Raw genomic sequence first — 16,748 nt, 5'->3', positions numbered from 1 at the left:
TTCTCTGAGCTGAGAGAGGACACAGGAGATGCTCCTCATCATGCTTTCATGTGTCACGTTGCATAATTCTTAGATTTTACATGTAAATGTCTAGTTGGGGTTAGAATTCTTGTAAATATAGACAAACGGAAACACTTGTTGAGACATTTCACCAAACCCCAAGTAGGCAATTGACATGCCCGCCCCTGAAAAGAGACCCTTTCGTGGGGTCAGAGTTGACATTGAGAATAGCGAAATGAACACTGTCCCCGTCGTGTTTGTATTTTTGCTGACAGAAGGGCAGTTTGCAGTCAGCAGGCACTGTGGGACTACAGGCTGCGGGCCAGGTCTGCGCTCGGGAGCGTAAATCCCAACGGGAACCAGAGGCGTTGCTAACGTTTAAGCCAGCTGAGCTTAGCAAGAAAAGGCTGCGACCCTGTGCTTGAACTGATCAGCCGAAACTTTGGGCGTAGCCAAGGAGATCTGAAGGCGAAGCTAACGGGAGGGTCTCCTTTCTCAAAAACACCAGAAAACATGAGGGATACCAGGAAGAATTCCGCTGAATTCCAGAGAGCTGTGGCATGCCGTTGATTTGGTACAATGAGCTTTTAATGTGAACTCTCATGAGGGGTTGCAAACGAACTCGAGTTGAAATGTAGCTCCGTAAAGTGTTGTGTAACAGTCATAGCGTTGACCGTTGTTGAACGTTTTGATGCGGTCCAGTTTTTCTTTTGTTTTTTAAAGATGAGATGATGTTTTGTGGTTTTTGGATGGGTTGGGTACAGAGTGGGAGGTAGGGTGGGCTGGGATCTTCCATGTTGATGGGATTTGACAGTGAATTTTGCTTCGTCAATTATTCAGACTGTGTGCCTGGAGAGAGGGAGGGTCTGACCCTTGGGAAGGGTGCTGGCGGGGTGTGGGCGGGAGGTGAACCTTTGCAATGTCCAATCAGAAGGCTAAGTGTTAAGATAACAAGAGCCGATATTTAGCAGTCGATAAGTGCAACATGTAAGCAGTTTGTTCATATGCAGCTCAAAGGCTGTCCCCAAAGTTAAACTTAGTATGGCGCCTACCCACTCGATCCAGTTACCCACCCCATTTCAGGGTGGATATGTGAACTATCACTAATTTTGGTTCTTCTAACGAATAAAACATTTAAACCTAGCTGTTCAGGAAAGCAAACAAGTTTAAAACTACAGCCATGCTGCAGTTAAACTCAATAGACTTACTCAGAGCAAAATACATGTTCCCTGAACGCAGTTGAAAGTTAACATCGTTGTATTCGATGTCGGAATATCTGTTTAAATGGAGCCGTGAGCTTTCCCAATGTAGACAGGGCTCCTCGAAACGTGGCAGTGTCCCCCCTGCAGCTGCAGAGCGAGACAGGAGAGTTTGTTTTTGTGAATGAGCAGTTGTAGCGCGAGGTGGCTGTTGCTTGGTGACGGTGAGGCTCCCCCGGCCCCGCCCATCCCCCCGTGCAGACGTCACGCGGGGGTGAAGGCGGTTGGGAGGAGAAGTCGCTCGAGCGGGGAAGCGGCGGCCGTTAGGAAAATGGCGCCGTGCGGCCCGGGGCAGACCCCCGTCACTGGTCACCGCCGCCTTCCTGGTGCAGCTGCTGTGTCACGGCCACACCGGCCGGCTGTACAGCAGGCAGGAGCCGGTGACCATTCTGGAGGCGGATGGGGTTAAGGACCTGTTTGGGAACTGGTCGGCCGCCTGGGTGGTGGAGTTCTACTGGTCGTGGGGCGGCCCCTGTGTCAACTATGGGGCCACCTGGAAGGTACTGGGCCCGGGAGGTGAAAGGTGAGGCAGGTTGTGGGGGGGACGGAGGGGAAGGAATGTGGGGCCTGTCCTGTCATAGTCACATTTTACACTCACTTTCCATCTGCTTTTACTGGCGCTTGTGCTGTTTACCCCTCACTGTTACTTGTGCAATTCCTTAGACTAGTGTGTAAATACTAGTGGAGGAGATGATGCACCAGCATCTGTTCCTCAGTCATTGCAGGGATAGGATCTGTGGAGAATGGTTAGTAAAGCATGTGGTGAGCTAAGCCTTGTTAACATGGATATCGTTTGTTATTTGTCAACTTATACTTTTTATTATTTAGAGTCGTCAGAGTTGTACAGCACGGAAACAGACACCTTTGGTCCAACCCGTCCATGCTGACCAGATATCCTAAATTAATCTCGTCCCATTTGCCAGCACTTGGCTCATATGCCTCTAAACCCTTCCTATTCATATACCCACCCAGATCCTTTTAAGTGCTGTAATTGTACCAGCCTCCACCACTTCCTCTGGCAGCTCATTCCATACACACACCACCCCACCGTCTGCATGGAAAAGTTGTCCCTTAGGTACCTTTTATATCTTTCTGCTCTCACCCTACACCTCTGCTCTCTAGTTCTGAACTTCACCCCTACACTGGGGAAAAGTCAAAAAAGTTGAGCAGCCAGACAAGATGGAAAAGCAATAAAATATTGTACCATATGGGGAAAACAATTGTGGCTCTACCCTTTTTTTTCTCCTATTGGCATTTGGACACTTAAAATCTGTCAATAATACCAGCAGCGCCACTGAGCATATTGTGTGCGCTCCTGTGTCAAGAAGCATGGCGCATGTTCACCAGTGTCACCGAAACATTGCGTGTGTTCCTCACTGTTGGCAGAAAAGGTGCGAGTCTTTCTTTTGATTGACCAAGAGTACGACACTCTCATTTCTCATCCTCTTTTCCATTTATTTTTCATTGTGATGTTCAATTGTTGACTTGCTGCAACTGAAAGGAAAGGGAGTGAATCCAGGGAGTGGACAGACTTGGGAAAAGTTAGGCCAGGTCTGTGACTCAATTGGCAAAATAGACAGGCAGGGGGCTGGAAGAATGCAGCAAGCCAGGGAGTGTCAGGAGGTCAAGTCAATGTTTTCGGTGTCACCCTTGTTCAGGACTGGGGATGGGTGTAGGGAGAGCTGCAGAACAAGGATGTGCTGGGGGCAGGGTTGGTTGGTCACCGGGAGGAAGGAATCTGGTTGGTGGTGGAGGGGATGGGCTGGGAAGAGATTCAAGGGGTGGTGAGGGAGATTATTTGAAATTGGTGAACTCAATGTTGAGTCCTCCAAGCTGCAGGCCGCCAAGATGGAAGATGTGCTGTTCCTCCAATTTGCGATTTGGTTCGTTGTGGCAATGGAGGAGGCCAAAGATGTTCATGTCAGAAATGGAGTGGGAAGGGGAATTAAAATGGGTGGTGACTGGCAGGTCTGGTCAGCCTCTGCGGCCCTGGCTGCGGACTGTTCCCCAAGTTTATGCTCAGTTTCCCCAATGTAGAGAAGACCACAAATGGCAAACACATGGCCAATGTGAAGTTAGAGCTTTTGCTATGTTAAAAAAAAATCAGAAAGGATGTGCATTGTTTGAATGTTGATGTACTTTTTTGGGTTATGGAGAAAGTGAGGACAGCAGATGCTGGAGATCAGAGTTGAAAAGTGTGGTGCTGGAAAAGCACAGCAGGTCAAACCGCATTCCAGGAGCAGGAGAGTTGACATTTCAGGCATGAACCCTTCATCAGGAATGATGTGTGGATGTACAAAGGGGCCTCAGCATCCTTGTACACCAGTCAATGCCATTTGTCAGGTGCAGCGAGCAATGAGCAAAGCAAGTGTATATTAGCAAGAGGAATTGAGTTCAGAAGTGGGGATTTCTTCCTGCAGTTAAGGAGTCATTGAATATATTCAAGGCTGAGTTCAGGTGATTTTTGAACAACAAAGAAGTGGATGTTTATGGGGGGGAAGGTGAGAAAATGTCTGGATAATAATTTCACACACAAACCACTCTCTTTTTAAAAAAAAAATGCTGCCCCTCAAGACTTTTTAAAATCTTTCTCCTCTCACCTTCAAAATTTGCTGCCTAATCTTAAAACCCCCACCCGAGGGCAATGATACCTGCGATTCATCTCATCTATCCCCTCATGATTTTAAACAACCTCTATAGGGTTACCTCTCAACCTCCTGTGCTCCAGTGAGAAAAGTCACAGTCTATTTACAAGATGTAGGTAGACTAATACCCAGTTATGATGTGTTCAATGCTGGTGCAGGCTCGAAAGACCAAATGGTCTACTCCTGCTCCCAATTCTGACACCCTGTGCCCAGGACAGCAAAAGACCATCTGACAAAGGTGCAGAAATTAGGCTGTTCAGCCCATCAGGTCTGTTCATACCACACAATCGTGGCTGATAAGTTTCTCAATCCCATCCTTTCACTTTCTCACTGTAACCCTCAATCCCCTTGATACTCAAGAACCTATCTATCTCAATCTTAAATATCCTCAGCGACCTGCCCTCCATAGCTGTCTATGGCAATGAATTCCATAGATTCACCACTGTCTGGCTGAAGAGGTTTCTCCTTCTCTCTGTTCTAAAAGGTCTTCCCTTTATTGTAAGGCTGTACCCTCAACTCCTTGTCTCTCCTACCAATGGAAACATCTTCTCAACGTCCACTCATCCTGGCTGGTCAGTATTTTGACCCTTCAGAATGTGGTACAGCAGGGATTCGGTTCAGCAAAGTGAAAACAGAGGGGGAGTGTGTGGTATGAAGATTTTCAGCTTCTAGGGAATAAGAGAGCAAAGAGAGTTTGCTATAAATTAGAATTTTTGGGATGGGCAATAGGCTGAGGATGTCAGACAGAGTTTAATTTAGAGAAATGAGGTATTGCATTTTGGTTGAGCAATCCAGGCAGGATTGACAGTTAAGGGGAGTGTTGCTGAACAAAGAGATCTTGGAGTTGCAGGTAGATAGACGAATGAAGAAGGCGTTTGGTATGATTTCCTTTATTGGTCAGAGCATTGAATAAAGGAGTTGTGAGGTCATATTGTGGCTGTATGTTGGTTAGGGCATTTTTGGAATACTACATTAAGTTTTGCTCCCCCTGATATAGGAAAGAACTTACGAAACTTTGAAAGGGGTCGTGAGAATGTTTGTAAGGAAAATGTGTCCTTAAGCATTTAGACTAAAATATAATGTTGAATTATAGAACACATTTGCTCCACACTAGAAAATAGACCGGCAGGGAGGGTAAGGCAATTAAGAACATTTGCCTTAACATCAGTGAATTTGTATAAACAGGATATTGAGCGATCACATTCATGGCTGTTCCTTTGTGAAATGAAAAAGTGTTTGATTCTGACCTCAGAACGAAACTCGGAATCAATTACTTCTCTCCCGAATTATTGCCCTTCATTGTTATCTGTCTAGTTCAGAACATGCAGTGCTTTTGTAAAAAAAAAAAATTCATTTAAAGAAAGCTTGTTTGCAACAGCACCGCCTTTGTAAAAAACTTGTATATAAAGATAGTACACAGAGTAGCCCGCCAGGGCTCTTGGAAGAAGTGATTGCTACTCTTCTGGGTTAATAGAATCCAGTTAGATTGTCTTATAAGTATCGGTGTTATGTTGTAACCGTGATGGTATTAATGAAGGGGACAATTTAAAATTAAACTAAACTGTAAGAGTTTTATTTTTATTCCAGACTTCCAAAGAGTACAATCTCTGGGACCAAGATAGGCTGACAGGTCTGAGTCCACAAGGGACTCCCTCGGCTGTCTCGTATCTGTACTTTATCAATTTGGCGCTGCAAGCAGGGTTCCAACAAGGGCTACATTTGACTGAAACTGGAAAAGAAGAGTTCCATCTAAGGGTTGGACTCAAGACCAATGGACCCACAAGGTAAAATTGTACCTTGATTACTCTCTGTCTACATCTGTGTGGTGTTTTTCCCCCATTTTTCTCTTGGTACCCTCTCAGAACCCTAAATGAGATCGTTTACATAGGACTGAAAACCGAGAATGTTTTGCAGGAATCATTAGTCTTATTGTTCATTGTCGGGTTGTTGATTAGTGAAAGTTTTATGTCGAGATTATCTTCTCTGTATCTGTTCAGCTTGGCTTGTCTTGCTTTGCTGTTTTGTCTTGTTTGTTAGTTGTGATTTTGTTCTGTTTGGGTGTTCTTCGTTTATGAAATATAGAGGGTGGCTGCTGCTTTTGTCATGTATAAAATAAAAAGAAAGTTGGCCAGTGATACAATTCTTGTATACTTGGTTAAACAACTATGTGCCACATCCAGGATTTATGAGATACGTGGACTGTGAGTGCCTCGTTCCTCTTAACATGTTCATGTGTATGTACGAGGGAGCGCGCGCGTGACACAGAAAGTCAGCACTGATTCCCTGCGGCTTGCAGAAAGTTTAATCCTTTTGAGATTTGGTTTGGATGCACATTTGCTTGTTGACGAGTGAATGTTTGTGTTCTGTGAGGCTGGAGCCCATGTAGATCAGTAGTTTTCAAAGATTTAAAGTAGGTAGGATAACTGAGTGTGCCCCTAGATAAGGTGGAAGACAAATGTCCCTGAACAGAAATAACAAGTCTGTATCCTTAATTATGAGAAACAATTGAGAATATCAGCTGCAGCTGCTCAACAGAATAAGGATTGGTCTCTAGGAGGCACACATGATTTAATTCTATTCACTAAAATTGAACAAGGGATTTGGGAAAAAAAGAAAGGGAAGAAAGCAGAAAGAAGTCTTATCAGAGTGGAAAAGGGTAGCTCGAGGAAAAATGGGAAAAATCCATGCAACCATCATGGAGACAAAACTGTATTAAAAGGGGAGTTAGTCCATTAACTGAGGAAAGATCTGAACTAAATTGGACAGAACTAAAACATAAATGTGAAGCACATGATTTAGAAGCAGAATTGGAATAGGCAAGGGAGAAAATTTTTTAAAAATTCAGAATCTACGTTGAAACGTCAAGGGCATCAAAGAAAAAGGAAACTGGTGAATAAACAACAGACTGCAATTGCAGCTGGGCAGGACGAAGCTGACAAGGACTGTTCCTTATACCCCAACCTCCCCTCTTCCAGAGACCCATTACTGAAGAATCCTGATCCATTTGTGGATGGGATACTGATTCGAAGGAGGAAATATTTTATGCCTCCCATCCTGTCAGCTGACCACCTCCGGTTCCCTCCCTGAACCCTCCCCCCTTACTCTGATGACGAATGTGCCAAGGCTCAAGACCTTCCCCCAGCTGTTATGCCGAATAAGAATTCGGCTTACCACAAACCTGGTGCCTACCGTACTAGGAGTCAATTCAAATTAAAATCTGGAAGAAACATTGAAGAGACTCCTTTTGATTTCCACTGCCCCTAAACTAAATTTGCAATCAAAGTCTCAGGACCTTAATATTGGTCCTTGCACTCACCCTGTGATGTGGGAGGGCAAAAAAGAAATTTCCTGAATAGAAGAGGTTCCTGACCCACAGCCTCTGAATCTGGGACAAGCCCAATTTATGGATCTTTATCGACCATGGAAACCTCATGATTCTCAAGCATTATCAATAAGGTTGCAGATTATGGAAGGAATCCTGAGGGATCTGTTAATTACATTAATAGGACTAAGACCATTTATAATGATGCCTCCCAAGATCTGGTTCACCTCAGAATGCAGATTTTCACCTGAAAAATGGGCGAGTTCTGAGAAATTTTGAGGTAATAATCATACCCAACTTGTAGTCCGGCACCCGGCCAAAACTATCAGATTGGATTATTACCTGTCTCCACCAAGCGTGCATCGCGTAGTTGATGTGGGTAAAGTCTTAACATGTAAACCCAGCTTGGGCGAAGGGGCTGAGGAGTTTCTTACCCATTTTAAGGAATGCTATAGCGCTTCTTCTGTTGACGCTAACTACCTACAAGGGTGATCATCCCAATTTAATGCCATATGTATGACCGTCTTACCTGATCAGGTACAGAAAGCTATTAAAACCCACAACATCCACGAGCAAGATGCTGAGGGTGCACAATTCAGCCAAGAGGTTTGTTACTTCTGGGAACTAAAGGATCCCAAGAGTAAGGCTACCGTTGGCACGGTCAAGACAGAAATTGACCAAACTACAGTGGCTAAACCTAAACCCAGGATTCAAAGTAGACCTTTCCGTCTGCAAGGTCAGTCAAGCGAACAAATGAAACCCTCATACTATCGTCCAGTATGGCAGGACCGTAGAAATGGTACTGTGTATTCACAACATCCCAATGGACCATGCGGTGATCCTATGTATCCTTCCCCAACAGTCCATGATGCCCCTATACACCCTCTCATTACTCTTCACTGCCTCCCCCACCCCCTAGGGTCCCCCAACAACTACACCTTTGTTTCATTTGCAATCAACCAGGACATTGGTCCAAGAACTGCCCTTTCCATAGCAGTCCCTGGTTCATCACTGGAGTAAAAACAACAGACAATCTCCTGGTCTCCCTCCCCAGTGACCTCAGCAGGTTGCCCCTTTTACTGCACAAAACCCTTTTCAAAACGGACTCCCGGGTATAGAGCAGCTTCCTGCTTTGAATTTTCCCATACTTACCGCCAGTCCAGAGGACGGACCTATGCTAATTCTTAACCGTAATGGCCACGATATTGAATTCATGTTTGACACAGGAGCCACTGTTTCATCACTTCCCATCCATCTTGCTCATGCTTTTGATTTTCAAATCTCGGACGATGATGAAACCCAGCAATGTTTTGATGGTTTCTCTAATAAACATGCATACGCTGTCCCTCTGACAGTGGTGTGGAAAAATTGTGTCACATTCCCTTTTTGCTTTGTTGTTACTAATGGATTACATATCCCTCTACTTGCTAGAGATCTCCTCTGTCCTCTAAATATTACTATTGAATGTCATGATGATGGTATCCTGAATCAGGATCCACCTCATTTTGTTCAATGCATCAATATCAAACCAAAGCCTCCTCGATGGTGGTCATTTGATTTGGATCCTTACGCTTTTGATCCTATTTTACATAACGTCCCTCACCCCCACCTTACTTTAGCTTATGACTCATCTGGGAATGATCTCAGACTTGAACACATGTTATAATCCCTTACTGGGCACTAAGCACGCTTGGGTGATTGGTGAGATCAGGTCACCAGCTGGTGGCGTTCTTTTCGTGTCAGTTCCCCCTCATAGCTGGAAAATTGGCCCCCTCATTTGAACCCAGAACACAAAGCCCAAGATGTAGGTTTTGACGCTAAGACTCTTTTTGACCATGCTGATCATACTTGCTGTGAAATTCAGCTGCTTGCTCAAGGATCAATCCTATTTTATGCACAGCCTTAGTTGATCCATGGCAGCCTTCATCATCATCATGGCTTTTGCCCGAAACGCGATTTCGCTGCTCATTGGATGCTGCCTGAACTGCTGTGCTCTTCCAGCACCACTGATCCAGAATCTGGTTTCCAGCATCTGCAGTCATTGTTTTTACCTCTTCATCATCATCATGCCTACCCTCGCCTGCAGGACGCAGTATATCCTGGAGTCTGTGTGGACTCCAAAACACAAGTGGGCCTTGCTCAGGTCCCACCCATTCCATTTTGACCAAAGCTAATTCTGTCCTCCTATCTATATCTCAATACCCCCTGAAACCAGAAGGTGAAGCTGGCATTCAACCCGTCATTGATTCATTTCTACAGCAAGGCCTTCTAGTCCCATGCCATTCTTCTGTCAATACACCTATCTTTCCGATCCCTAAACCAGGATGTCATGAATGTCGTTCACGACCTTCATGAAGTAAATAAAATCATTGAAGCTCATAATCCTCCAGTTGCCAATCCTGCTACTATCCTCAGCCAAGTTCCAGCAGATGCCAAGATCTTCGCTGTCGTTGACCTCCAACATGCATTCTTTTGTCTTCCTTTGCATCCAAATAGCCCAATACATTTTTGCCTTCTTTTAAGGGCCACCAATATACGTGGACTTGCCTACCTCAAGGGTTTATTCACTCGCCCACATTCTTTTCAGAGACTCTTCAAGCCCAGCTTGAATTATTTGAATTTCCTGGAGACGCTACCCTAGTTCAAAACATTGACCTCCTTGCTAGCCCTGACAAAGTGTCCAATCACACTGACTCCACTACCTTTCTCAACCATCCACATCAATGTGGTTATATTGTACCCCCTCCAACAAAGTTAAGTTCCTAATGAGCCTTAACAGTATGAACTCACCCCAAAACAACTACAAATCTTTACGGAGCTTAAAATGACCCTCTCTTCAGCACCACACTGGGCCGACGTTTGTATGACTGCCACTTTCATCTTTATGTTGCCATCCTTGATACCTGTGCTCCAGCTGTTCTCACCCAGCAACATGGCTCCTCTTGGTGCCCTATTGCCTATTATTCTACTGAGCTTGATCCTTTTGCTCAAGGTATGCCTTTCTGCACCCAGATTCTCTCTGCCATCCACACTCTGGTAGTGGCTGCCTCTAATATAACTTTACATCAAAATGTAGAAGTCTGTACCTCGCATTCTGCAGTATCCTTGCTGATTTCTAAACATACTCTGCGCCCCGCTATGGTTCGTATCAGTCGCTATGAGATTTCATTACTTCTGAATCCATTTCTCTCCTTTAAATACTGCTCTAACATTACCCCGCTACATTCCTGCAGGAAGAACCACTTGAACTGCCTGATCCTCCCCATGATTGTGTTCTCATAAATGAACTTGTTACTAAACCATGTTCTGATCTTACGTACGTCACAGATGTGATCAACAAAACGGGTCAAGATGCAGGGAAGATACCTGCCCAACTGTTGCCTGATTCGTGTGGATGGAAGTTTACTTGCTGGCTATGATCGCTGTGTGGATGGATCGTGTGGGATGTACTGATAGTCCTTGGACTCATCCTAGGAATACACACTGTCGTCTGCTTATGCGTGAAATAGACTGTGCATTGTTTTTCACCTAAGCCAAAGAGCATCTGGTTAATTGACCCTTGTCTACCCCTCTAACTCTGTGCCTGAACTTCCATGCTGAAATCCTGTATCTTTCAGACTCTGCTCCTCTGGACGATGACCTGGCAGAGGAGGCACTTGACTTATTTGAAAATATACATTGACTGGATGGACTAATAATTTCCTATTCCTATTCCTTGGATGCTGCCTGACCTGCTGTGCTTTAACCAGCAACACATTTTCAACTGCGATCTCCAGCATCTGCAGACCTAATTTTTTACCCTAATAATAATTATAAGCCAAGTAGTTGTCATGAAATAATAAAAGGAGGGAATAAGAAAGTCTATAGCCATAAAACTTGTCTTTAAACATTTAAACTAAAATGTAATGTTGAATTATAGAGCACATTTGCTGCACACTAAAAAATAGACAGGCAGGGAGGCTTGGTAAAAGTGGAGAACTCAAGGTATGCAGAAGATAACAAAGTGATAACAGGATACCCTAAGGCAATTAAGAACATTTGCCTTAACAGTGAACTGTGTAAATAGGACACAGTGATAACATTCATGGCTGTTCCCTTGTGAAATTAATGACAGCGTTTGATTCTGACCCCCGAAACGAAATTCAGTACTATCAAAGGCCTTGTAATTGACAGTCAGGAACTGTTAATTATAATGGATTCTTATTACCCCTTGCAAGCTAGGCAAACCGAGGGAAAACACCGTTGCTGTTATAACTCCCTGACTTGAGAGTTCAAAAGGACAAGAGTGACAGAGAAACCATTATAGCACTGGGGCTCCCGAAGCCATTAAAAAATTAACTCTTCGTGCTTACCTGCTTTGGATTGAACGTAATTGCATTTTTGAGACTTTATGATGGTATTGAGTAGCCATTACCAGTTATTAAATATGAACTCTGTAAAACGTAACATTGAAGCTTTAACTTACTTGCTGTTCTTGCAGACCACTCTACAGACCTTTCAGACTGCCCCACTGTCAATTCCAACTAATCAGATCTTATGTCTTATTTGAATCACAACCCTGAAAAGAAAGCATGTTTAATTCGAAGACTAATGAATCAGTTTAAATGCAACCTTTTGGTAACATCTCAGCCTCAGGTACCGTATGATTCAGTGCCTAAAAAGCAGGGGTCTGCTCCTCGCTTAGAAATTATTCTAGGCCTAACATTGAAGAGATTCTGGCACAATGTGTCAGCAAGCCATTTTATGATCAAAAGTTTGCTCTCCTGCTAAGAAGCCATTTTGGAAAACAGTTGTATCTGACCTGTGACCTGTGCAAGGTTAGGAACTCTCCAATTAGCTCAGACTGATACCCCTTTATGATAGGAGTTTATCTTGCTAGCAGGCACCTCACTCGGCTGGGTATGTTTTTCCCACCTGATGAATGGCTTAGAGCCTGTGGGAGTGATTAGTCAAGCGTACAGTGACCTGTCAATTAACTTTTCTTCCTTACGAATTAAGAACATGCAATGTTTTTGTAAATCTTTGTGTAAAGGAAACCACTTTGTATCAGTACATCAGAGTAGCCTGCCAGGGCACTTGAAGAGTTGGCCCCCTACTCTCCTAGGTTACTAGAACCTAGCGAGTTTAGCTTATCGGTATCAGTGGAGCTGTTGGTAAATAAAGGGGATAACTAAAATTAAACTAAACAGTCTATAAGAGTTTTTTTATTCCAGACTCTCAAAGAGTACGATCTCCAGGACGAATCGTGAGAGGTTACAGGTCTGACTCCACAAGGGATTCCCTGGGCTGTCTCAAATCCCTACTTTAACACTCTAACTCATCCATGTTGACCAGTTAGCCTAAACAATCTAGTACCATTTGCTAGCACTTGGCCCATATCCCTCTAAACCCTTCCATCCAGATTCCATTCAAATATTGTAATTTTACCAGCCTTCACGACTTCCTCAAGCAGCTAATTCCATACCCGCGCCACCCTTTGCTTGAAAAAGTTGTCCCTTAAGTCCCTTTTATTTCTTTCCCCTCTCACCCTAAATGTATGCCATCTAGTTCTAGACTCCCCCCAACTCAGGGAAAAGACCTTGTCTGTTTATCCTATCAATGCCCCTCATGATTTTATAAATCTCTGTAAGGTCACCTCTCAGCCTCCGATACTCCAGGGAAAACAGGACCAACCTATTCAGCTTCTCTCGATAGCTCAAATCCTCCAACCCTGGCAACTTCCTTCTAACTCTTTTTTTTTTGAACCCTTTCAAGTTTCACAACAAACTTCTGACAGAAAGGAGACCAGAACTGCACACAATATTCCAAAAGTGGTCTAACCAATGCCCTGTACAGCTGCAACATCACCTCCCAACTTCAATACTCGATACTCTGACCAATAAAGGAAAGCATTCCAAACACCACCTTCGCTATCTTATCTATCTGTGACTACTTTCAAGGAGCTATGAACCTGCACTCCAGATCTTTGTTCAGCAACACTCCCTTGGATCTTACCATTAAGTGTATAAGTCCTCCTCTGATATGCTTTTCCAAAATGCAGTGCCTCATATGTATCTAAATTAAACTCCGTCTGCCACTTCTCAGCCCATTGACCCATCTGATTAAGGTCTTGTTGTCCTCTGAGCTAAGCATCTTCGCTGTCCACTACACCTTTAATTTTGGTGTCATCTGCAAAATTAGTAACTGTCGTATAGTGACATCCACAGCATTTAGAGTCATAGAGATGCACAGCATGGAAAGAGACCCTTCGGTCTAACCCATCCATGCTGACCAGATATCCCAACCCAATCTAGTCCCACCTGCCAGCACCCGGCCCATATCCCTTCAAACCCTTCCTATTTATATACCATCCAAATGCCTCTTAAATGTTGCAATTGTTCTCGCCTTCATCACTTCCTCTGGCAGTTCATTCAATACACATACCATCCTCTGCTTGAAAAAATTGCCCCTTAGATCTCTTTTATATCTTTCCCCTCTCACCCCAAACCTATGCCCTCTTGTTCTGGACTCCCCAACCCCAGGGAAAAGATTTTGTCTATTTATCCTATCCATGCCCCTCATTTTGTAAATCTCTAGAAGGTCACCCCTCAGCCTCCGACGCTCCAGGGAAAACAGCACCAGCCTGTTCAGCCTTTCCCTGTAGCTCAGATCCTCCAACCCTGGCAACATCCTTGTCAATCTTTTCTGAACCCGTTCAAGTTTCACAACATCTTTCCAATAGGAAGGAGACCAGAACTGCATGCAATATTCCAGCAGTGGCCTAACCAATATTCTGTACAGTCGCAACATGACCTTCCAACTCCTATACTCTGACCAATAAAGGAAAGCATACCAAACGCCGCCTTCACTATTCTGTCTACCTGCGACTCCACTTTCAAGGAGCTATGAACCTGCACTCTAAGGTCTATTTGTTCAGCAACACTCTCTAGGACCTTACCATGAAGTGTATAAGTCCTGCTAAGATTTGCTTTCCCAAAATGCAGCACCTCGCATTTATCTGAAATAAACTCCATCTGCCACTTCTCAGCCATTGGTCCATCTGGTCCAGATCCTGTTGTAATCTGAGGTAACCCTCTTTGCTGTCCACTACACCTCCAATTTTGGTGTCATCTGCAAACTTACTAACTGTACCTCTTATGCTTGTATCCAAATCATTTATGTAAATGACAAAAAGTAGGGGACTCAGCACTGATCCTTGTGGCACTCCACTGGTCACAGACTTCCAGACTGAAAAACAACCCTCCACCACCATCCTCTTCTACCTTTGAACTAGTTCTGTAACCAAATGGCTAGTTCTCCCTGTATTCCATGAGATCTAACCTTGCTAATCAGTCTCCCATGGGAACCTTGTCGAACGCCTTACCGAAGTCCATATAGATCAGATCTTCTGCTCTGCCATCATCAATCTTCTTTGTTACTTCTTCAAAAAGCTCAATCAAGTTCGTGAGACATGATTTTCCCACGCACAAAGCCATGTTGACTATCCCGAATCAGTCCTTGCTTTTCCAAATACATGCACATCCTGTCCCTCAGGATTCCCTCCAACAACTTGCCCACCACCAAGGTCAGGCTCACCGGTCAATAGTTCCCTGGCTTGTCTTTACCCCCCCTTCTTAAACAGTGGCACCACGTTTGCCAACCTCCAGTCTTCCAGCACCTCACCTGTGACTACCGATGATACAAATATCTCAGCAAGAGGCCCAGCAATCACTTCTCTAGCTTCCCACAGAGTTCTCGGGTACACCTGATCAGTTCCGGGGGATTTATCCACTTTTAAACATTTCAAGACATCCAGTACTTCCTCCTCTGTAATCTGGACATTTTGCAAGATGTCACCATCTATTTCCCTACAGTCTATAACTTCCATGTCCTTTTCCACAGTAAATACTTCCACAAAATATTCATTTAGTATCTCCCCAACTTTCTGTGGCTCCACACAAAGGCCACCTTGCTGATCTTTGAGGGGAAAGTGAGGACTGTAGATGCTGGAGATAAGAGCTGAAAAATGTGTTGCTGGAAACGCGCAGCAGGTCAAGCAGCATCCAAGGAGCAGGAGAATCGACGTTTCGGGCATAAGCCCGATTCCTGGAGAAGGGCTTATGCCCGAAACGTCGATTCTCCTGCTGCTTGACCTGCTGATCTTTGAGGGGCCCGATTCTCTCCCTAGTTACCCTTTTGTCTTCAACATATTTGTAAAAGCCATTTGGATTCTCCTTAATTCTATTTGCCAAAGCTATTTCATGTCCCCTTTTTGCCCTCCTGATTTCCCTCTTAAGTATCCTCCTACTTTCTTTCAACTCTTCTAATGATTCACTCGATCTATCCTGTCTATACCTGACATATGCTTCCTTCTTTTTCTTAACCAGACCCTCAATTTCTTTACTTTACTTATCTAGCATTCCCTATACCTACCAGCCTTCCCTTTCGCCCTGACAGGAATATTTATATAAATGATGAAATGTGGTGGACCTAGCACCCATCCTTGTGGTATACTGCTGGTCACAGGCCTCCAGTCTGAAAAGCAACTCTCCACCACCACCCTCTGTCTTCCTACCTGTGAGCTGGTACTGTATCCAAATTACTAGTTCTCGCTGTATTCGATGATATCTAACCTTGCGAACTTGTCCCCCTTGGGGAATCTTGTCAAACGCCTTACTGAAGTCTATATAGTACCCTGGCATGTATGCCGTCAGGCCCAGGGGACTTGTCTGCCCTCAATCCTAATGGTTTGCTGTGTAACTTTTCTTTCTCAATGTTATTGTTTAAGTTCTATCCTTTCTATAATCTCTGACTTGCCCATTCCAATAGGAATGGTACTGTTGTCCTCCAGCTTGAAAACTGAGGAAAAGGATTGACTTAGCATCTCTGCCATTTCAGTGTTCCTCCTATAACTCACCGGTTTCATCTTCCAAGGGGCTTGAGTAACTCTGTTCCCTTCAGCATGCCAACACAAGCTTTTGCTATTCTTTTTGATATTTTGCGCTAGGTTTCTTTCGTAATTTACCTTTATTCGTTTTTTTTAGTATCCCTTCGTTTATGTTTGCAAGTTTTCCAATGTTTCATCTTTCGAGGTCTGGAATAACATTTCGGAAAAGACATTTTTTTAAAAAGAAAACCCCACCTTTCAGGTGGCTGGCGAGGGGAGCAGGGAACACATTCGCCCCGCCCCCATTGCCTCCGATTGGTTGGATGCCTCGTCTAACCGCGCCCACTCCACGCGGAGTGACGTCACGGTCTGGTCACCCAGCCCCTTGTGTTGGCGCATGTGCAGTGTAGGTCATGTAGTGGGACAAAGACAGTGTTACTGAGTGTGGGAGAGGAATGACGCCGGCGGCTTAAGGAACAAGAACAGAAACCGCTGGAAAAGTTGAGCAGCCCTGGCTGCATGTGTCAAGGGAATCCGAGGAAACGTTACGTGTCCAGTGATGCTCTTTCAGAACAGAAACAGGTTTCGGAGACGTCGCCAGGCCTGAGCGCCCGGGGAGAGGGGACAGTGAGTACCTACTTCGACACTGTCCTATC

At 44.5% G+C, this 16,748-nt stretch overlaps 2 protein-coding genes and 1 long non-coding RNA gene across 3 annotated transcripts in view; all 3 read left to right on the top strand.

Moving 5' to 3' along the window:
- The window catches only part of LOC132807614 (zinc finger protein 271-like), a 34,201-nt gene that overhangs the window by 6,730 nt on the left and 10,723 nt on the right, over positions 1 to 16,748 (top strand). Inside the window, exons 4-5 of the mRNA XM_060821667.1 lie at positions 7,764 to 8,003; positions 16,355 to 16,498. Of these exons, the coding sequence (XP_060677650.1) occupies positions 7,764 to 8,003; positions 16,355 to 16,498 (384 nt within the window). The remainder of the gene's footprint in view (positions 1 to 7,763; positions 8,004 to 16,354; positions 16,499 to 16,748) is intronic.
- On the top strand, positions 1,485 to 11,065 carry LOC132807605 (uncharacterized). The gene is made up of 3 exons (XR_009641975.1): positions 1,485 to 1,782; positions 5,492 to 5,688; positions 10,554 to 11,065. It is a non-coding gene; the product is annotated as an uncharacterized LOC132807605 (long non-coding RNA).
- LOC132807601 (zinc finger protein 239-like) overlaps positions 16,482 to 16,748 on the top strand; it is a 42,988-nt gene continuing 42,721 nt past the window's right edge. The window contains exon 1 of the mRNA XM_060821654.1: positions 16,482 to 16,723. The gene's annotated coding sequence lies outside the window, so the exon portion shown is untranslated. The remainder of the gene's footprint in view (positions 16,724 to 16,748) is intronic.

This window comes from Hemiscyllium ocellatum, assembly GCF_020745735.1.
Source record: "Hemiscyllium ocellatum isolate sHemOce1 chromosome 27 unlocalized genomic scaffold, sHemOce1.pat.X.cur. SUPER_27_unloc_19, whole genome shotgun sequence".
Taxonomy (NCBI): Eukaryota; Metazoa; Chordata; class Chondrichthyes; order Orectolobiformes; family Hemiscylliidae; genus Hemiscyllium; species Hemiscyllium ocellatum.
Note: the sequence above shows the minus strand (reverse complement) of the source record. Positions and strands in the feature narration are given on the sequence as shown.